Genomic DNA, 21,561 nt, shown 5'->3' with positions numbered 1-21,561 from the left:
GATGGTTGACCAGCTGGTCATTTGTGAAGACCTCTCTAGGTTTTGCAGCTCTGGCTGACCTCCTCACTGGCAGCACTTCAATTTCTTACAAGAACCTGATCTCGTAGTTGTAATGCAGCCCCTTTAACATGTCATGCCATAATGGATCCGAGGTTGCTTTGATAACGGCCCCTAACTGCAGCTGTTCATTTCCTTTTCTCCTCAGGTCACATAAAATACCTATGACTCTGTCTCTGGTTCAGGAGTGGCTTCACATGGGGAAAGTGAAATCTTTAGTCCATGTTTCACATTCATCTGTCAGTGGTGGCTCTTCTGGAACGGATTTCACTTGACAATCCTCTTAAGGCTGCTATCTGGATGATAGCGCTCAAGGACTGGACTTTAACCACTGGTTAAAAGGCTCAGGAAACCTTTGCAGGGGTTTTAAGTTTTCAATAATAACATTTTTCACAGTATTGTAATCTTTTTTTTAATGACTTCATTCTCTTTAAGCCATAAACATCAAAATTACAAGAAAGGCATGGAATATATCACTATATGTAGTGATTCTATATAATATATGAATGGATTTTCTGAAATGTTGCCCTATTAAAGTGCAGTTTTAGAATTCAAGGACTTGATTTTTAACATTTAAATGTTTTTAGATTTAGCCTACTCGTATATTCAATAATGAACAAAGATTAACTAAAGCATAATGTGATTTTTAAAATAACAATTTGTGATTCAAATTGTTATTTTTATTATTTAAAATTATTTAATATGTGATACATTTTATTTTTATGAAATGTTTCAAACATGTTGATCAGTAATTTAAGGAACAGAATATGAAGGCTGAATAAAGAGGGAAACCACTTGAGCCTGAGTCTGAGAGAAGCAGAACAACTTACTAGACCAGAGAAGTGAAAAAGTTTGCTGGACAACTTTTGCACATAGAAAAAAGAAGAAAATGAATGACAGAGAATACAATACTGAAAAAAGCAGAAGCAAGATTCCAATAAGCACCCTCAAGTAGACAGATGTAGAAAAACTATGGCATTTTTGGGGATTTGGATAAGTTCGGTTTCTTAAATGCGGTTTTTCGTCTAGGCGCCACTCACACATGACGTGCCCACTCGCGTGCCTCTCTGGCCACAAACACGAACAAATAGGTTTTTAGTCTACATTTGAAGGAACTCAGTGTTTCGACTGTTTTGCAGTTTTCAGGAAGTTTGTTCCAGGTTTGTGGTGCATAGAAGCTGAATGCTGCTTCTCCATGTTTGGTTCTGGTTCTGGATGCAGAGCAGAACCAGAATCAGAAGACCTGAGAGGTCTGGAAGGTTGCTATGACAACAGCAGATCTTTAATGTATTGTGGTGCTGAGCCTTTCAGTGATTTATAAACTAACAGTATTTTAAAGTCTATTCTCTGAGCTGCAGTGTAGGACTTTAGAACTGGTGTTATGTTCTCTACCTTCCTGGTTTTAATCAGAACACCAGCAGCAGCGTTCTGGATCCGTTACAGCTGTGAAGACACTGTTGCAGTGATCAATGCAACTAAAGGTAAACGCATGGATGAGTTTGTATGACAAATGATTTGCCACATGATAGTTTTAAAAAGTACAAACTGGTTTCATTTCCACTTGGAAGGTATCTTATCTGTAAGGTAATTTTCTTTTCCCATAACAAAACACTGTGGGCTTGACTTACAGAGAAAAGTGTCTGATCCAGTTTGTGTCGCCCAGTTTTTAGATTTAAAAAAATCCCATCAGATAAATCCTGCATTGTATTGTAAAAAATCATTAGGCCATGAAAAACAAGACATACTGTCACGAAACCTGAGGTCATAGCAGAGCCAAGATACAGACAGCCACTTAAATCTCTGCATGCTCTCTCTAACTCAGGTTATAACAACAGATAAGATTAGTTATTATAAATATGCAGAAAATGCACAGCTCTACATTTTAATGTCACAAAGGGTCTGAAACCATCCAATCACTGAACAGATAAATGTGTGGATGTGCCAAAACTTTCTTCAGCTGAACAGAAACAAAACTGAAGTATCTTTGGACCTAAAGATGAACCATCTAGAGTCAACACACAGCTTCAGTTATTACAGGTGGAAATGAGAGATCAGGCCTGAAATCTAGTGATGAACTCTGACCTGAACCTTCAGAACCACATAAAGACAGTTACAAAGTCGGCCTTGAAACATTTCCAGGATTAGAGGACTAATGTCTCAGCGAGATTTAGACAAACTTATCCATACGTTTACCTTTATTCACATTAATTAATGCAACAGTGTCTTCACAGGTCTGAATAAAAACTCAATCAGATCCAGAAAGCTGCTGCTGGAGTTCTGACTAAAGATAGACAACATCACCCAGTTCTAAAGTCCCTACATTAACTCCCGATAGTTCAGAGAATAGACTTTAAAATGCTGTAGTTAAGAAATCTCTGAATTGATTGGCACCAAACTACATTATGCAGATGTTGTATCAACCTTCCAGAACCTCTCAGGTCTTCTGTTTATGGTTCTGTTCTGCATCCCCAGAAACAGAACCAAACATAGAGAAGCAGCATTTGGCTGCAAAAATGTTGACATACTGAGTTCCTGAATCAAGACTAAAAACTCCTTGTTTATAGCTGACTTTAATTAATAACTGGAACATAGATTAAGTCTGGCTTACAACTTATTACTACTTTTATTTTGTCCCTGTAATGTAATGTTTACTACTTTGTTAAATGTGTTATGATTTTAATATGTTGAACTGTCTTGTTGCTGAGATACGCTGCACAGATAAATGCCTTACATTCTGCAGGTTGTAAAAGTGCCATTAAAATGAAAAACTTACAAAACTTAAAAAGGTTGTGGATGATGCTCTAAAAATAACAAGAATACAAATCACACAGGAAGGAATCCTGGAGCAAAACATAAACTAGAAAGTGTTAATTTCCTGTGAAAATGCAAGTGTGAATGTTGAATGCTTTTGGGGAAAATGCATTCAAACGCTTCAAACGCAAAAGCATTTGAAGCCAACAGCTGAATACTTGCAGACAGGTAAGAAATAGTTCATGCAGTGTAGAAAACCCCAGGTAAAAGCCAAAATTAGCTGAAAAGCTAAAACTGACTAAAATACTAATGATAGCATCTAGGATACCACAAGCATGATGAGTTACAGTAATATATTCCATGAAATGTAAAAAGAAAAAAGAAACTTATATAAAACCTGAAATTTGAAAAGACAGAAACGTTCCCCTATTCCTTCTGATAAAAACGGTGAATGAATTAAATCCAAACCTTTTATGGTTCCTGAGATATCGACATTTGTTTGGAGGCGTAGTTTAACACGGTGACTAAAAAAACATCCCACATGCAGCATGAAAAAAGCAATGTCAAAAGCTCAAATTATTTCCAGGTGGTAAACAGCATAAAAGTTGTTTAACTGCCCAACTTCAAAATGGCCGCTGACTTGTTTCCTCCATGACAGCCAGAAAACTGGATGATTCATTACAATTAATAGGCAGGACCTGAAACATCCACTGTCAAATTATCTTAATAAAATTGTTTTCAGTTTATTGTTGTTTTCTGATTCTGTAAAAGATGAAAATGATACGAAGCTCAGGATTGTTAGTAAAAGTGCAGTAGGAAACACCATTTTAGGGAGGAAAGCTTTTGAGTCTGAACTCTCTCTTTCCTCTGTGACATCGGCCTGTAAGAAGGAAACAAATTATTTTGATGGTTTAAATCTGGCTGTTATTGATACTCCAGGTCTGTTTGATACAGATAAAAGTAATAAAGAGGTTGTGGAAGAAATTGCTAAGTGCATCTACATGGCGGCTCCTGGTCCTCATGTCTTCCTGGTTGTTCTCCAACCGACCAGATTCATAGCAGAAGAAAGAGAAACCGTGGAAATAATCCAGACAATGTTTGGAGAAAAAGCAGCCAGATACACCATGATTCTGTTTACCCATGGAGATTTGATGAGAGAGGAAAACACTAACATAGAAGAAATGTTAGAAACATTCCAACCTCTAAAACACATCATCAGTCAGTGCTCCATCTTGCAGAAACTTGAAGATAAATATCATGTTTTTGGCAATAAAGTTAAGGATCCTCGTCAAATCAAGGGCCTGCTGCAGAAGATCAACAGAATGATTCAGCAAAATGGAGGAAGTTACTACCTAAATGAAATATTTGAGAAGGCAGAAAGAGCCAAGCAAGAAGAAATTAATTGTTGTTGCGCAACACCCCCCCCCTCCTTTCTGTCTCTACTGTCTCACTCTCTGCTTCCTCTTCTGAGAGGGGAGATGTGCTACCAGCTCTCCATCTAACGGGTTAATTGAGTTTCCTAAATCTGCCGGGATTTACCCTGTCCAGAACTGAAGTAAACTCTGTTTAAGCTGGTTTCGAGAAACGATTCACCTGATTTTTAACGGCCTACATCCAGGTGTCTCACCCTTCTTCCCTCTGTGAATTAGCCAGACTGAGCAGCCTACAGCCAACTAGTTTCACAGAGCACACCTGTTAACGGTCGCTCGTTCTCTTATTTTACAACTTGCATTTGTTATTGAACCAGGTAGGTTTTAGTGACTCGGGCGAGTCCCAAGGATGACGTTTTAAATTTGGGCTACCAGCAACTTAAAAACATTTTAAACTTTTTCCTCTCCAGAATCAAACATCACAGCTATTTTACAACCATCAAAGAACTTTAAGGTGACTCATTAACTGAATGTCCACAACATCTTTTAGATTTTCTTTATGCTAAATATTTTATTAGTAAGGCATTTTTGCAAGGGTCAGTACAGCTTAATTCAGTAGCAGAAATAATCAAATAAGTAAAATCAGTCATCTAGTCTGTCTTTCCCTACTGCTGACTGAGAACTAAAAAAAAGGAACCTTTGAGAGAGACGGACGGAGCTTGACGCCTCGAACCCCAGACCTGGCACGACGACGAAGAAGGTGCTGCAGCAGGAGGAAGACGCCGATCGATGAAGGCCAGGATCTCCGCAGGTCTGATGATGAAGAAGGTGTTGCAGCAGGAGGAAGACGCCGATCGATGAAGGCCAGGATCTCCGCAGGTCTGATGATGAAGAAGGTGTTGCAGCAGGAGGAAGACGCCGATCGATGAAGGCCAGGATCTCTGTAGGTCTGATGAGCCTCCTCTCCGCATGGATGGTGAGGTCACACAGGACTTGGTGCTGGCAGGAAAAAAGGCACCAGTTCTTCTTCTTTGTCTTTGCCTTTGTCTTCATCTTTGTCTTTGGGGTCTGAACCCAGCCGATGAGAGAAGTGCGATTTGAAGCCACAGGTTGTGGGGCTGACGGGTTGGTCCCCATGGCCGGACAGTCTTCGGCTCCGTGGCCCCGGCTCTTCTTCAGCTGCAGAGTTCTTTGTCCATCTCTTGGCTCGAAGCTGCCCGGAGGATCCAACGAACGGTTCCTCTTTTGCACTCACCTTTTATAGGGTTTCTGACTGCTTAGACAGATGATCTCATATCCATCACTGTCTTACAGACATTTCCTGATGTCTGTGCTAATGTCTCAGGGTTGCTCAACCTCCTATGTCCATTGCCTGCACAACCTTTCACCTACTCTCTAAATAAGGCGTTGATCATCTCTGCTCTCCTGTTAGTTCCTTGCCTTTCACCTTTCACCTACTCTCTACCTCCAACATATCAGTGATGTTTAATTGCAGTTACACCTTTTACACCATTTCAAGTTCAATGTCAAAATCACATTTATATCACATTTATTTTCTTTAGCTTCTCTGATTTATCATTCATTTATGATTTTATAACCATAACTTATTAATTATACTTATTATAATCTTAATGTGAGTTATTACAGATGTTTTTCTGAAAAGAAACCAAGAATAATCCATGATTCTAATTATTTGATGCCAAAGTTACAGTTACTTGTTTTTCTTGTAAGTGTTCCCACAAATGTAACTGTAAGTATTATTACAAGTAAACCAATATTAATATAAGTATTTTACTTTGAATCTTATCAAATTACTCAAAAATGTTTAGATTTCATTCTTTAAAACTTTACCTTTGAAATAAAGAATAGTCTCAGCTATTTTTATAAATCTGCAGGCTGGAACTTACTTCCTCTTTTTCCAGGAAACCTGCTTTTCCTGTTTAATGACTCTCTCTGACTGACTATGATTTCTTATGATTAGATAGAAAAAAGTAAAATTAAAGCAAAGTTTGCATGAGACAAAAACAACACACACAACCAGATTTATTTTATTGACACTTAAGTCTACTGTTGGGCCTAGATATCACTTGAGTGATTCATTTTAAAGATAACTTTATTTATTATTACTGTTAAACTAACTTTATTGACACTTAAGTCTACTGTTGGGCCTTGATGTCACTTGAGTGATTCATTTTAAAGATAACTTTATTTATTATTACTGTTAAACTAACTTTATTGACACTTAAGTCTACTGTTGGGCCTTGATGTCACTTGAGTGATTCATTTTAAAGATAACTTTATTTATTATTACTGTTAAACTAAAATCTCCAGCATGGGGAAGTGGGATGAGCTCGGATTTTCTTGACACCCCCTCCACGAGGTCAGACCTTTCACATGCTGGGAGTCCATCACCCTCCTGCAGTTCGCCGTCCTCATCCCCTGGAAAGAGAAGAGGTTCGTCTGGGATGTGAAGATGCAGATTCTTCATCCTCAGTTGTCACAGAGGGCTCAGTGTAGTCATCAAAACTCCACTTCTCTTGACACCCCCTCCTTGGAGTTTTGATTTCCCCCATGAGGTGATGAATGTCGAAGAAAACTTGGATCGCTCTGATTCTTCTACAGGAACCTTCGCTGGATGAACTGTCGGTTCTTCAGGATGTGGGATGATTCTTTAGGGAAGATGGGCTGAGACAGAAGGCCTCAAAAAAAAAAAAAAATTCTGGCTGTTCAGCAGAGCAAAGCAAAACGCATAAGCATCGTGATGCTTTATACGTAATCATGATCCTTTTCCATTTTAATCCATCAGGTTGTGACTGGAGTTCTTCTTTAGCATAGCCCAATTTCTTCACGGCCCTCCCAGTCCAAAGCCTTGAAGTTGTTCTTTGAACGGCAACCTTCCTGTAATAGTGGCCAGTCTACTGTAGGATGGCATGGTGCTTGATTCTCTGGCCATCTTCTCGTAATGTTCTGGTTCGCTGTAGCTAAGAACTGGCTTGAGCACTGCTTCCTCATGGACCCCTTTCTTCATCAGTAGTACTGTGTTGAAGTTCAGTACTCACTTTACAAAATCTTGGGCGTTGAATCTCAGCTTGATCACCGTAGCTGCAGGCCGATCTTGAGCTTTAATCCAAACTCTCTGCCCTGTTTTCAGTGACACTTTGAGCTGCAACTTCCCTTTTTCTTCTCTGAGCAAAAAGGAGAAGTGTCTTCGCCTCCCTGCTTTCTGTGACGTGAACGGAGTTCCTCTGCAGGGGAAGACCTGCTCTTCTAGCAGTTGTCACTGTGTCCATCAGCACCAAGAGGTACTTCTCACCTCTCTTTCCTGTTGTCCCCATTGGCTCTGCTACATCCATGCAGACTGAACCCCATGGGACTGTGCTCTTGATGAACAAACCTTCCATCCGCTGCCCTGGGTGCCCTGCGTATCGACCACATACCTCAAAGTCACACAGCTGCATCGGATGGGCTGAAGGGACATCCAGCAGTCCTGCTTGCTCAGTTCTTCACGGGGGTGTAGCACGCCTGCATATTCGAGGGCCTTATGCACGCACCGTACTACCTGGTCCCCGTGCTACTCTAGGACCACCTGTCCTTAGGTGTTCTGTCCCACCTCGACACCGGCAGAGACAACCTTTCTTAGTGGCACGAAAGGTCGTCATCTTTGCCCCTCCATAGGGCTTCTTCTCAGGTGTGCGCCTTGTCGCTGCACCTCAAGTTTCGGGCGGAGCCTCAGTTCTGCTTTCTTCTTCCATAAGTTGTGATGAGCTACTTGTTTCCCTCTCGCACTCTCAAGCTGCTTCTCTCGGGTCTGGCACTCTTGATTTTTCTTTTCACCAGCTCCAGCAATCCTTCCAGTACTGCCGTTACTTCTCCGGCTTGAGCACTACCGGGAGCTTTTCCTTTCTGACGGCATCTCTCTTTGCCATCTTGCTTCAGAATAAATCCCCAGTATGCCGACTGGTCGGACCCCTTTCTGGATCCATCGGTGTAGATTGCCCCTTCCAGTTGTCCTGGCTTCTCAGATGTCGCTTGCGGTCGTTTCTTACTGGTGGGTTGTGCTGGCCCAATTTCAAGCTCCGGGTCCAGCAGGATGTCTTTAACCATGTCTGCGTCTGTGTGATGATGTCAGCTGCTGGTGTTTGTTCCTCTGTTGCCGGATGTCTTCTCGATGGCTGCAGTGGAGGACGCGGTGTGCTTCCTCATCCATCGTCAGCTGATGATACTTTTCTGTGTTTCTTGTGCATGCTTGCAGGCTGGTCTTTTCTTTTCTTGTCAGCATTACATCACGAACCACTCCAGCAAGACTGAGCCAACTTTCCTTTGTCAGGGGTTGATGTTTCAGTTCCTCATTCTTGGAACCAACGTCCCCCCTTGCTTCAGGTCTGAGTCACAGTAGCTGTGTAGAAAGTTGATGCAGTTCTGTTGAGGTCTCCTCCTTTTCCAAACGATCTGGGCGGCCGGCTTCCTCCGGTTTCTTCCCCAGATTTTCCTCCTCGAAGTGATCATCCATCACTCCGTCTCTCTGCCGGTTCGAGTTGTCTATCCCCCAAAGCCTCTCTTTGCGCTCTCGAGCAGGGATGGGTCTAGACTATGTTGGCTACTAGCTTCACTGTCTGGATCCGGTCATTTATCCTCAGTAGAAGCTTTCCCTCACCTGTATGCCATACAGTTACTGCAAGGGTTGTGACTGACGGCCATATCAGTCACCATTAACTCTATTCCCTAAGAGTTAACAAACCAAGTGAGCTATTCAGATCCTCACATCTGTTTTTACTGACTTGGCAGGGCCCTCCTACTCCGTTAGTCGAGTCCCTGTTCGGGCGCCACTTGTTGTTGCGCAACACCCCCCCCCTCCTTTCTGTCTCTACTGTCTCACTCTCTGCTTCCTCTTCTGAGAGGGGAGATGTGCTACCAGCTCTCCATCTAACGGGTTAATTGAGTTTCCTAAATCTGCCGGGATTTACCCTGTCCAGAACTGAAGTAAACTCTGTTTAAGCTGGTTTCGAGAAACGATTCACCTGATTTTTAACGGCCTACATCCAGGTGTCTCACCCTTCTTCCCTCTGTGAATTAGCCAGACTGAGCAGCCTACAGCCAACTAGTTTCACAGAGCACACCTGTTAACGGTCGCTCGTTCTCTTATTTTACAACTTGCATTTGTTATTGAACCAGGTAGGTTTTAGTGACTCGGGCGAGTCCCAAGGATGACGTTTTAAATTTGGGCTACCAGCAACTTAAAAACATTTTAAACTTTTTCCTCTCCAGAATCAAACATCACAGCTATTTTACAACCATCAAAGAACTTTAAGGTGACTCATTAACTGAATGTCCACAACATCTTTTAGATTTTCTTTATGCTAAATATTTTATTAGTAAGGCATTTTTGCAAGGGTCAGTACAGCTTAATTCAGTAGCAGAAATAATCAAATAAGTAAAATCAGTCATCTAGTCTGTCTTTCCCTACTGCTGACTGAGAACTAAAAAAAAGGAACCTTTGAGAGAGACGGACGGAGCTTGACGCCTCGAACCCCAGACCTGGCACGACGACGAAGAAGGTGCTGCAGCAGGAGGAAGACGCCGATCGATGAAGGCCAGGATCTCCGCAGGTCTGATGATGAAGAAGGTGTTGCAGCAGGAGGAAGACGCCGATCGATGAAGGCCAGGATCTCCGCAGGTCTGATGATGAAGAAGGTGTTGCAGCAGGAGGAAGACGCCGATCGATGAAGGCCAGGATCTCTGTAGGTCTGATGAGCCTCCTCTCCGCATGGATGGTGAGGTCACACAGGACTTGGTGCTGGCAGGAAAAAAGGCACCAGTTCTTCTTCTTTGTCTTTGCCTTTGTCTTCATCTTTGTCTTTGGGGTCTGAACCCAGCCGATGAGAGAAGTGCGATTTGAAGCCACAGGTTGTGGGGCTGACGGGTTGGTCCCCATGGCCGGACAGTCTTCGGCTCCGTGGCCCCGGCTCTTCTTCAGCTGCAGAGTTCTTTGTCCATCTCTTGGCTCGAAGCTGCCCGGAGGATCCAACGAACGGTTCCTCTTTTGCACTCACCTTTTATAGGGTTTCTGACTGCTTAGACAGATGATCTCATATCCATCACTGTCTTACAGACATTTCCTGATGTCTGTGCTAATGTCTCAGGGTTGCTCAACCTCCTATGTCCATTGCCTGCACAACCTTTCACCTACTCTCTAAATAAGGCGTTGATCATCTCTGCTCTCCTGTTAGTTCCTTGCCTTTCACCTTTCACCTACTCTCTACCTCCAACATATCAGTGATGTTTAATTGCAGTTACACCTTTTACACCATTTCAAGTTCAATGTCAAAATCACATTTATATCACATTTATTTTCTTTAGCTTCTCTGATTTATCATTCATTTATGATTTTATAACCATAACTTATTAATTATACTTATTATAATCTTAATGTGAGTTATTACAGATGTTTTTCTGAAAAGAAACCAAGAATAATCCATGATTCTAATTATTTGATGCCAAAGTTACAGTTACTTGTTTTTCTTGTAAGTGTTCCCACAAATGTAACTGTAAGTATTATTACAAGTAAACCAATATTAATATAAGTATTTTACTTTGAATCTTATCAAATTACTCAAAAATGTTTAGATTTCATTCTTTAAAACTTTACCTTTGAAATAAAGAATAGTCTCAGCTATTTTTATAAATCTGCAGGCTGGAACTTACTTCCTCTTTTTCCAGGAAACCTGCTTTTCCTGTTTAATGACTCTCTCTGACTGACTATGATTTCTTATGATTAGATAGAAAAAAGTAAAATTAAAGCAAAGTTTGCATGAGACAAAAACAACACACACAACCAGATTTATTTTATTGACACTTAAGTCTACTGTTGGGCCTAGATATCACTTGAGTGATTCATTTTAAAGATAACTTTATTTATTATTACTGTTAAACTAACTTTATTGACACTTAAGTCTACTGTTGGGCCTTGATGTCACTTGAGTGATTCATTTTAAAGATAACTTTATTTATTATTACTGTTAAACTAACTTTATTGACACTTAAGTCTACTGTTGGGCCTTGATGTCACTTGAGTGATTCATTTTAAAGATAACTTTATTTATTATTACTGTTAAACTAAAATCTCCAGCATGGGGAAGTGGGATGAGCTCGGATTTTCTTGACACAACTGATCAGAGAAAATCCAGACATTGATCCTGAAGTTGCAAGAAAGCAGGCAGAGACAGACAACTCATTTATCCGTGATTTCCTGGAGGCTGCAGGAGCTGGAGCTGCTGCAGGAGCTGCTGCAGGAACTGTTGTTGGAGATGTGGGGGGACCAGTAGGAATTGTTATCGGAGGTGGTATTGGAGTTTATGTGGGAGTATTTATTGGAGCTGCAGCAGCAGTGAATGAGAAGGGATGTTCTACACAGTGATAATGTGTGTGACATTTTGGATGCAGCTCATTAAACCATGATGTTCATGAATAACAAAATACTTATCAGTAAAAATGTGAAAATCTGAATATGACTTTTAGTGTGAAGGTGCTTTGAACTGTCAGTAAGAGTAGAAATACAAACATTTAACAATGAATTAACTTAAGCTGCTGATTTCTTCTGATTTTAATTATTTTTCTCCAAGTAATTATTGATTTATTACCTGCTGATTGGTGATAACAATCATAACCTGTTGGATTATGCAATGCCTGTTTTCATTACCATTACAAGAGAAGAAGGGAAATAATCTACATTTAATCTGGTGCTTGACACTTCCATGATCTAACAGCAGAAACTGGAACGTTATTAATTTCTAATATTCCATTTTGTTATTTGAGTTGCAATAAAGCTTTGAAATGATGACAATAATTACATTTTTTATTATAAGACCCCCAACAAACTATCATATCTCGATACCCTAATATCAGCATAACGTCTTAGTCAGCAAAAATATTCACTGGTTTCCATGGTAACCATCTATTCTGCTTAGAATAGGAATGAGGGAAATGAACTGTGAATTTTTTCACAACATTTTGTTGTTTTAAAATTCATAGTAATCTATTTTCACTAAAGACTTTGGTTCTGCTTCAGCCTCACACTTTGACAAAAACATGATCATCTTATACTTTAAATGAGTTTCTCTTTATTTTATTTTATTTTTTAGAAGAAAAGGTTTTTAGTTCAACAACAGAAACAAAAACATGAAGACGTGCAGGATCAGAATGAAATCCTAATAACTAATTTTTTATTTGAAATATTTAAACTTCCATCCAGACGATGTGCAGATGTTCAACATCTGAGGCATTAAGAATTATGAACACTATGTTTAGCTGTAGAAAAAAATTCCCTAAATGATCTTTTTTTGACTTTAAATTTTATGACTTTTCCTAAATGAACCCCATCATTAGAAAAAGTGAAACTTTCTTTTATATTTCCATGTGGGTTTTACACCACTGGGGTACAAGGATTGTGTTATTGGCCATTTTTGACCCGTGAATTATAAAAGCATTTAAATACCAGAAAGAGTTCAAAGGTCACACAGAAACTGTCTCTCTAACACACACACACACACACCCCCCCCCCCACACACACACACACACACACGCACACCACACACACACACACACACACCCACCCCCACAGCCCTACACACATATCAAAGAACCTGGATTGATGTACGAATTGAACTTGCATTTTATCTGCACTCTCACTCTGCAGCTAAACCCCACATCAAGTTCCCAAACACAACAGAAAATCATCTCAGACAAAAGAGATAAATTAGGAATAGAGGATATTACAGTATTCTGAATCTGAGTTCTCCTAGTTGGTTCTTTGCTGAAGTCATAGTAAACGTTTCACTGCCCAACAGGTCCTGTGTTGTACATTTGCACCTTCTGTTCATGGGATCTTCAACATGTTCAACAAAACATGTTGAACATTTTCTTGTGCTGAAGATGTTCAAAGTAGAAACAATGAAAAATGAATTAAATTGAGCTGAATTGATAAATAACAGATTGTTTCATCGTCCAAAATACATTTTGGATTTAAAATTCAATTAATTTGCTTTATTTTAGGGTTTTGGTCGTCCGGGTCATTTCTGACCCGTAAAACAAGGAGAGTAAACAGAATGTTAAGATCGTTAAATAATCCAGCAGGTAATCAGGTAATTACCAGATTAAAAGAATCAATAATTAATCACAGAGGTCTAAAATAAAAAACTAGCAGCTTATAATAATTTATTGTTAATATAAATGTATTGGTTCTCATATTGTCAGCTCAACGCTCCTGTACATTATTTCATATGTTCATGTTCTGTTGATCAGGGTTAACAGTTGAAGATGAAACTGATGGAAACAGGAATCAAACCAACAACCTCATTATTATGAGATGATGAATCTTATTTCCTCAGCTCAACCACAGCTGCTCAAACATTACAGCAACTAATTACATGATCAAATATCTGTTTATTACTGGAACAGATTTTGTTATTAATTAAAATCAGGGTTTAATCAACTGTGACCAAAACATCACAACACCATCACAGTATAAAACATCCCTCCTCTTTCACTGAACGTCTAGGATTCATGGCTCCAGCAACACCTCCTGCAGCAGCAGCCTCCAGGACAGAACGGATAAATGCGTTGTCTCTCTCTGCCTGCCTTCTTGCATGTTCAGGATTCATGTCTGGATTTTTTCTCAGCAGTCGTTTAATTTCTTCTTGCTCGGCTCTTTCTGCCTCTCTGAACATTTCATTAGTGTAACATCTTCCTCCATTTCTCTGAACCAGTCTGTTGATCTTCTGCACCAGTCCACCAACTTGAGCAGAATCCTCAACTGTGTTGTCAAAAACATGATATTTATCTTCAAGTTTCTCCAGGATGGAGCACTGACTGATGATGTGTCTTAGAGGTTGGGATGTTTCTACAATGTTTTCTATTTTAATATTTGCCTTTTTCAGCTCGTCTCCCTGGGTAAACAGGATCATGGTGTATCTGGCAGCTTCTTCTCCAAACATTGTCTTAATTATTTCCACTGTTTTTCTTTCTTCTGCTGTAAATCTGGTCGGTTGGAGAACAATCAGGAAGACATGAGGACCAGGAGCCGCCATGCAGATGCATTTAGTGATCTCCTCCACAACCTCTTTATTACTTCTACCAGTATCAAACAGACCTGGAGTATCAATAACAGCCAGATTTAAACCATCAAAATAATTTGTTTCCTTCTTACAGGCCGATGTCACAGAGGAAAAAGAGAGTTTAGACTCAAAAGCTTTCCTCCCTAATATGGTGTTTCCTGATGCACTTTTGCCGACTCCAGTTTTCCCAAGAAGAACAATCCTGAGGTCTGGCTCCTTTCCAGCTGTTGGAGAATTAGAAAACAACAATAAATTTAAAGATATCCATTACAAAATTATTTGTTAGGATTAGATTTAATGATATGGAAGAAAAAAATTAAGTAGATTACAAAATTGCAAAAATAACTATAAAAAACCAAAAGGAAAAATAATACTTATTTTAAACTTTGCCAATCATTTTTATGTAAGAAAATCTATTTTGGTTTTCTGCAAACATTTTATAAAAAATTAATAATGTTGTAATTTGTTATGGTTCAGTAAACCAACAAACACACAGCAAATAATTATTTAGAACAGATCTTACAGGTCAGCTAATAAACAAATTAATATCCTTTCATGAACGACAAAAACCTGAAATTAACCAGATTCTCATCTTGTTCACAGCCATTTTCTGATAAGTCCATCTATTTCCTGCCAATTTAACTCTGATCTCAATTTAAATCATTTTAAAAATCATCATTTTTCCTACAGCAAAAAGAAGAAATGGCTGTGAGACCAAAAATCATTGAGTAAGCAGTTTATTGCAAACAAGCAGTAAGCAGAGATAGACTGCTCATCAGCTGATCAAAAGTTTAAAATCAAAGCATTTAAAAACCCAAATCTTCACAAAAATGTGTCTTCACTAATTTTCTGTCAGGCATCAACACTGTTATAGTCTGATGGTAAAAACACCTTTTCTCTTTGAACGTTCTCCAAAGCCTCCATAACTTTTCAAACTGATTTCCTTGAAGAGTTATGGAGGTTTTGGAGCAAATCTGCTGCAGCTGAATTAGGCCTGTCACAATAAGTGATAAATTAATTAATCACATGATGAATTAAAACAAGCTCAATAATTTCCATTTGCATGATTGATCATTTTTCCTTTTTTCTTTCTGTCAAAAACTGGATGACAAAAGTGTTTATGTCTTAAATAATTCTTTTTTTGAAGGAGAGTTTTGTTTAATTAAACTTTTCTGGTGTAACAGCCATGTTCTTATACACTTAGTTTGTTTAGTTTCGTGTTAAAAGGAAAATAAAGAAATGCAGTTGTATGTTGATTACTTACCATAAACAGTGGATGTTGATGGCACATCCATTGAAGCAGCACATCCAGGAAACATTTTAAAATTCACCAGAGTTCGTTATGATGCAGTCTGAAATGAAAAACAAAAGTTTTAAGGGACTGTACCAGTTCTCTGTATATGCTGCCATCAGCATCACCTGACTTGTTTTTTCCATATTTTATTAATCTGAGAAAACATTTTTAATAACCATACAGTTATTATGGTTATTAAAATAAAAGTAAATGTAATTTTATTTAATTTCATCCTGGTCTTTCTTTGTCTTTTCCAAACAATCTATTTTTGTGGCTGGTGAAAATACAGACTGCCTGCCTTTACCCAAAGCATTAAAATGTAGCAACTCTTATTAGACCTTTCATTAATACAGCCGATTAGATTCAATCTAAGAAAAATAGGAACAATTTAGTGAAAACGAAGGTGGTTTGATGCCAAAAGCGAAATTGAAACTTTTTGAATCTTCTTTCCTTGACAACCCTTTTTTCTATAACGGCGGATCGTCTGGAGCTTATAGGTGAAAATGTAGCGGGTTGAGAAACAGTAAAACTGGCTCAGATTTCCTGGATCTGGTGCCGGTAACAACTGGGTGCACAGGCAGATGAATCCTGTGCAACCAACAGGAAGTAAGTTGATACAATGTTACTCTGGCAAGAGCTCGTTTATTCTGACACACATTTTCAATTAAAGAAAAACTAATAAATAAATAAAATACAATTCAAATTCAATCAACAAGATCCGGAGTTTCCACAAAGAAATAAAACAAAATGCACAAATAAAATAACATAGTAGCAAAAAAATTAGAGAATCTAATCCTAAATTAACATAACCAAACTGAACTAAACATTCCAGTAAACATGAATGTTTTTCAGTTAAAACGGTTTTCTTAATCACTAACGTTGGACAGTTATAACCGTTACAGCGGTTACAAAGGAGATCAAGCTTACCACAAATAAATACACTTTTATGAGAAATAAAAATACTACAACACTACGAAATACAAACACAACATTGACTAATCAAGCGACTTCAATAAATCCAAAATCCCGAGGCTCCAACAACAAAAAGCAACAGATCAACGCTGATATAAAACTGTCCAAATTAAACACAAAACTAATCTTTATATATTTACAGAACATTTTAAATCGGCTTATAAAAGTTGCCTTTTATCCTACCTGTGGATCACAGAGGAAGTAAGTTGATACAAAGTTACTCTGGCAAGAGCTCGTTTATTCTGAACAGAACCAGGAAACTTGTTGTCCCTGTCAGACCCACAGCGTCATTCATCTCATTCATCTTCTTGTTGTGGTAAGAAAATGCATGAATCAGGTTCCTTGGTCTAAATCACCTGCATGACTTTTGATTTTCTACTTTTGGATTCAGACGAGACAAACAGCCAAATGTCTTTGAAACACAAAATCTGATTAAATTGGACACCAATAATAATTTAAACATTCTTCGTTTTATCTTTAAATGGGATATTATTCAAGTCTCACTGTTTACAAAGTAGTTATTGTTTGAAGGAACTTTATTATTTAACACAGGAAAGCATGTAAATTAATTTAATTTGCTTCTGTAAGTATATTGATCTGAGAATTGGGTCAGTTCTTGTAAATATGGAATATGTTGTCAATTTGAACATTATAAATAGATTTTAATTAAATTGTAAATATGCGTAAAAGTTCCCTTGGCAAATCTGTGACTGAATGGTTAAATGGCGCCACCTGCCGACGCCTCCTTGTCACTGCATGTGTAAAAAAAAACGACATTGGGGATATGTCAGTTATTAAAACACAAAACTGTGTTGTGACTAAACTACAGTCAATATTTATAGAATATTCTAAAACTTTTAATAAAATCTACTTTCAGAAAAGCTTGTGTTTGAGAGGTGGAAAACCTCCCAGAGTTTAACTGCTGTAATGACTCAACCTTATATTATGTTTATTCATTTAATCTTTTATGTTCCTGTAATAAAACATAATTTTAGTCACATCTCTAAGATCTACATTTAATTAACTAGTAAATCAGAATATGATCAATAATTTTTCAGGATTTTAAATTAAAAATAACTTAAACATTATAGGTTTTAGTCTAAACAAAGGAAGCCTTAATTGTTGAAAAACAAATATCTGACTAGTTGTTTTATTATTTTTGATTTAATAATTAAATGCAGATTATTCAAATTAAACCGTTATTTATGGAGATGAAGTGGTCTGAAGTTATGTTGTGTAAAATCCTCCAAACTGGGTCATTAGATGAGAAACTGTTTAGTTTCTTATTGTATTGTATTTTAGTTGCCCTGATCTCCTTGGTAAGTTTGTTCATTGCTTGATTAAACAAACCCCGTCCCCGTAGCTACAGGCCTCTTGCTTGGTCTGATGCTGATTCCTCAGATGAGACATTAACAGTGACTTACTGTTGTAGGTGTGAACGGTCTGCTTCATCTAACAGATTCCAAAAAAAACACAAAGACCAGAGTTTCAAACAATAAAATTAAAGACAAAGTAGCAAATAATATTTCTGTAGATGTTTTGGATAAAAATGAGATCCAGAATTTGGATATTTTCTTCTGAACTGAATCTCATACATCTTGCTGCCGCAAACGTTTTGTTGTAAGACTCAAATCTATGACAAAAAACCAGAAAGAATCAAAAAGATGTTTTATTATTTTTAAACCCATTAAAATACAACAAATGTTTGGATTGTAATGGATAATGATCATTTTATTCACACTGACATTTTCCATGAAACCTTCTTCCTCAGGTAACTTTTTACTTCATCTCTTCTTTTCTCAACCGACTCAATATGTCGCTCAATATCCAACAGCACAGGAAGCAAACTCCCAGTTTGAATCTCCAGTCTGACCACAATAACTGAGCCCATCTAAAGAAAGTGATCTGAGAACTCTGCCTCTGATAATAACGACGTCCTCTGTCTGAGATTGAATCTATTTTTTCCAGCAGATCCTGGACCTGCTTCCTGTCTTCCATCTTCTTGTTGTTGAACACATGATACATCCCACTGCAGCTCCTAACCAGTTTCTGCAAGTTTTCATCTCTTTTTACAAACTGATGAATATCGATGCCTGTTTGTTCCAGTCGGTCTCGGTGGGTGAACAGAATCATTGTGTTCTTGGAAACCTCTGGACCCAGAATCTCCTGCAGCATCTCCAATCCTCTCTTCTCCTGTTCAGTGAATCTTCCCAGCTTGATGGTGAGCAGAAAAACATGAGGACCAGGAGAGCTCAGCTCCACAGCTCTCTGGATCTCAGCTTTCACTTCTTCTGGTTTAAGAACAGAGCTGCAGAGTCCGGGCGTGTCCACCACAGAGACTCTACGAGACAAAACTTCACTTTCTGCCTTCTTACTGCTCAGAGTCAGCAGCTTGAGACCGTCTTCAGAGTTAAACTCCTTATTTCTCAGGATGGTGTTTCCTGCTGAGCTCTTCCCGACTCTTTCCTGACCCACCAGAACCACTCTGAGGTCGGACTCTGGTTCTGAAAACAACACAGCAGTTCAGGAGCTGCAGAGCAACATTTAGGCTATTGTCCTCTTTCAGGCAGTTGATCTGGGATGATGTGTGGCTGTTGATTTCTTGGTAGTGAAAACTTTAACTTTTTGATTCCTGCTGTTTCACAGTCTGGTTCCAGACTGGACTGTCTCTGCCAACACAGTCACTGTCAGAACCATGCAGATGTAACAGTGTTTAGGTTTAAGTTGTAGAATCTCACTTGCTTTATTTGTATCAGTGCAATGGGGAAATAGCGCCCCCTCTCTGTGTGGCTGGTTAAATGTTGCTGGATCCTGCACTCAGTGCCAGTCTGTGAAAACTGCACAAGAGGTGAGTTGCATTCTTCAGCACACAGTAGAAAAGTGTTAGCAACATAATAAAACATCATTTTTATTAACTTAGACAAATAGTGTGAAATTTACTAGATGTGTTCCTGGCACCAATGTTTGTACTTTTAGTTTAGTTAATATTGTAAAACACTTCATGTGCTAAGCTAAAGGCTAACTTTACGCTCTGTTGTAATGTGCTGAGTGAAGCTGAGCCGTTTCTCTGATTTGAACCCCCATATGTTCTCATTCAGGAAATAAACTGCCTGATCAGCCAGAAACTTCTCGTCTTCATTAAAAAATCTACACAACGCAGAGTGGAGGGGTTACTTGGGCCGGCCTGGTACCGTGGAGCGAACCAGAACCTGGTTACACAGATTTGAAGAACATTTTCCTGATGGAAATACTAAATAAATGTTTCGACGAACACTCAGCATGACCGACTTATGTTAAAATGACAGATTTAATGTAGCAAAGTTCTAGTATGTGTGATAAGTAATTAATTTACATTAATGTAAATTTTATTTTGAAACTGCATTTCCCATATAAATGTTATTCTATTTCCATTCATGTAATTAAGGAGTTGCATTTTACTTTTTTCAGCATGTTTTCTCGTAGTTAACATTTTTAACTGAATAAACAAAACCACATATAATAAACATACATAAAAATAACTTTTACATATAGTAATAAACATTTCCACTTATCACCTCGATCATATGAGATTATGAAATCCAGTTGAATCAAACTCATTTTATATTATTATTCAAATAAATCACATTACAGTTGAATTCAGTTTATTTTACATTTATCAATTCTCATTTCATTTTGCTGCATCCGTCAATTGGAACAACTTGAGAAGATAAAATATTAAAAGTTCTGTTCTTCAACTTTAACCTCTACTTTCATCAACTCAGTAAAATCCATGAAGCTAATATTTAACCAGTCATTTTTATGTCATAACTGTACAGTTGTGCTGTGAGCATTTTGCTCTTGCAAAAAGCAGGTGAGCAAAGACTTAATACTGTGTATCTGAACTATGTTTTGATCATGTATGTCAGGCTGTGCATTAATATTTGTTGTACCCATTTGTAGCCATAGCACATATTTATTGTTTTGGACCCAGTTTGACCCATTGATCTTTGATTTAACCACAAGGCATCTGATGTAATTATGACCAATCCTTCATATGAACATGTTGCTGTAATACTATCATTGTAGTATTAAGCTGTTCATGAGGTCAGTTGCAGACATTTATCCATCTTTTACATTTTTCCAGCCTCCAATTTTAAAAATGGAATAAACTTTATTCTGCCCTCTAAATTCTCTGGGTAAAAGTGTTTAAGTGCATGTTTCCCACTGACAATTTTTTTTCGATTATTTTCCACCAAATCTCTATGACCACAGCAAATTAATCTTCAGACCGCATGCAGTGCGAGATAGACCTGAAAACTTTGTTGGAATCTCAGTCCTTCCAGGTGTGGGGTGTTTACTTCAGGTTAGAGTTCATAAGATCACTTTAAACTTTCAGATCACTTTGCAGGAGAGTTCTGATGAGACCAGGTTTCTTTTTCAGGCTTAGGCAGTTCTAAAAACTAGCTTTCATGCCTTTATAATAAGCTTTAGTTTTACTTTCTCTTGGTCCTTAACAAAAACCTATTTCAGCTACTGAACTGGTTTCTTTTTAAAATTGACACACCTGACATTCAAACAGAAAACGAACACAGGTTTCTCACGTCAACCTTCAGAAAGGCACACCTAATTGGTAGTTACTTGCTCCAGAACAATCGAAACTCAAACACAAAAATGAAGCTTGAAGCAAATTAAACAATGGAGATTTTTCTCTGCACTCTTTCAGAGTAAACCTGTCAATCCTTAAATATTTGAAATCAAAGATTTATACAGTTTAAAATATCTTTATTTATTTATTATAAAACCATCAAACCAAATTACTTCTCAAATAACAAGAATTGAGAAAGCTTACAGGTAAAGAGAAGCACCTGCATTGACTTACCTGGCTACCAGCCCAAGAATGTTCATCCATCCGTTGTCTATACAGTCCTCCACCCACCACACCCTGTTTACCTGAACATGTTGATACAAATCCATTCTCTGCCAACAAACTGGAATCCTCAACTGATCCAAATTGTTCCTCCAACCTGCC

At 38.3% G+C, this 21,561-nt stretch overlaps 3 protein-coding genes across 3 annotated transcripts; 1 reads left to right on the top strand and 2 right to left on the bottom strand.

The window, feature by feature from the left end:
* Window position 1: 1 nt before the first annotated feature.
* LOC102218339 (GTPase IMAP family member 4-like) lies at window positions 2-11,592 on the top strand. Its single transcript, XM_023349645.1, has 3 exons — window positions 2-23; window positions 3,580-4,212; window positions 11,324-11,592. Exons 1-3 carry the CDS (start codon window positions 2-4, stop codon window positions 11,590-11,592), a joined length of 924 nt encoding a protein of 307 aa, XP_023205413.1.
* Window positions 11,593-13,151: 1,559 nt separating this feature from the next.
* On the bottom strand, window positions 13,152-16,797 carry LOC102218077 (GTPase IMAP family member 4-like). Its single transcript, XM_005795914.2, has 3 exons — window positions 16,737-16,797; window positions 15,552-15,639; window positions 13,152-14,511 (listed from the first exon to the last, which is right to left on the bottom strand). The coding sequence occupies exons 2-3, from the start codon at window positions 15,604-15,606 to the stop codon at window positions 13,691-13,693; spliced, it is 876 nt and encodes a 291-aa protein (XP_005795971.2). The 5' UTR covers window positions 15,607-15,639; window positions 16,737-16,797; the 3' UTR covers window positions 13,152-13,690.
* Window positions 16,798-18,332: 1,535 nt separating this feature from the next.
* Window positions 18,333-19,250, bottom strand: LOC102217825 (GTPase IMAP family member 2-like). The gene is made up of 2 exons (XM_023349636.1): window positions 19,239-19,250; window positions 18,333-19,049 (listed from the first exon to the last, which is right to left on the bottom strand). Exons 1-2 carry the CDS (start codon window positions 19,248-19,250, stop codon window positions 18,333-18,335), a joined length of 729 nt encoding a protein of 242 aa, XP_023205404.1.
* Between the last annotated feature and the right edge of the window lie 2,311 nt (window positions 19,251-21,561).

This window comes from Xiphophorus maculatus, chromosome 2 (assembly GCF_002775205.1).
Source record: "Xiphophorus maculatus strain JP 163 A chromosome 2, X_maculatus-5.0-male, whole genome shotgun sequence".
NCBI classification, from domain to species: Eukaryota; Metazoa; Chordata; class Actinopteri; order Cyprinodontiformes; family Poeciliidae; genus Xiphophorus; species Xiphophorus maculatus.
This window is presented reverse-complemented; position numbering and strand designations above follow the sequence as displayed.

Bases quoted from the DNA above. Each gene is read 5' to 3' on its own strand.
- LOC102218339 (XM_023349645.1), top strand. From the start codon at position 2: ATGGTTGACCAGCTGGTCATTT. The intron at 24-3,579 runs GTGAAGACCTCT...ATTCTGTAAAAG, and splicing joins GGTTGACCAGCTGGTCATTT to ATGAAAATGATACGAAGCTC. The intron at 4,213-11,323 runs GTTGTTGCGCAA...AAGTGGGATGAG, and splicing joins CAAGCAAGAAGAAATTAATT to CTCGGATTTTCTTGACACAA.
- LOC102218077 (XM_005795914.2), bottom strand. From the start codon at position 15,606: ATGTTTCCTGGATGTGCTGCTTCAATGGATGTGCCATCAACATCCACT. The intron at 14,512-15,551 runs GTAAGTAATCAA...ATTCTCCAACAG, and splicing joins ATCAACATCCACTGTTTATG to CTGGAAAGGAGCCAGACCTC.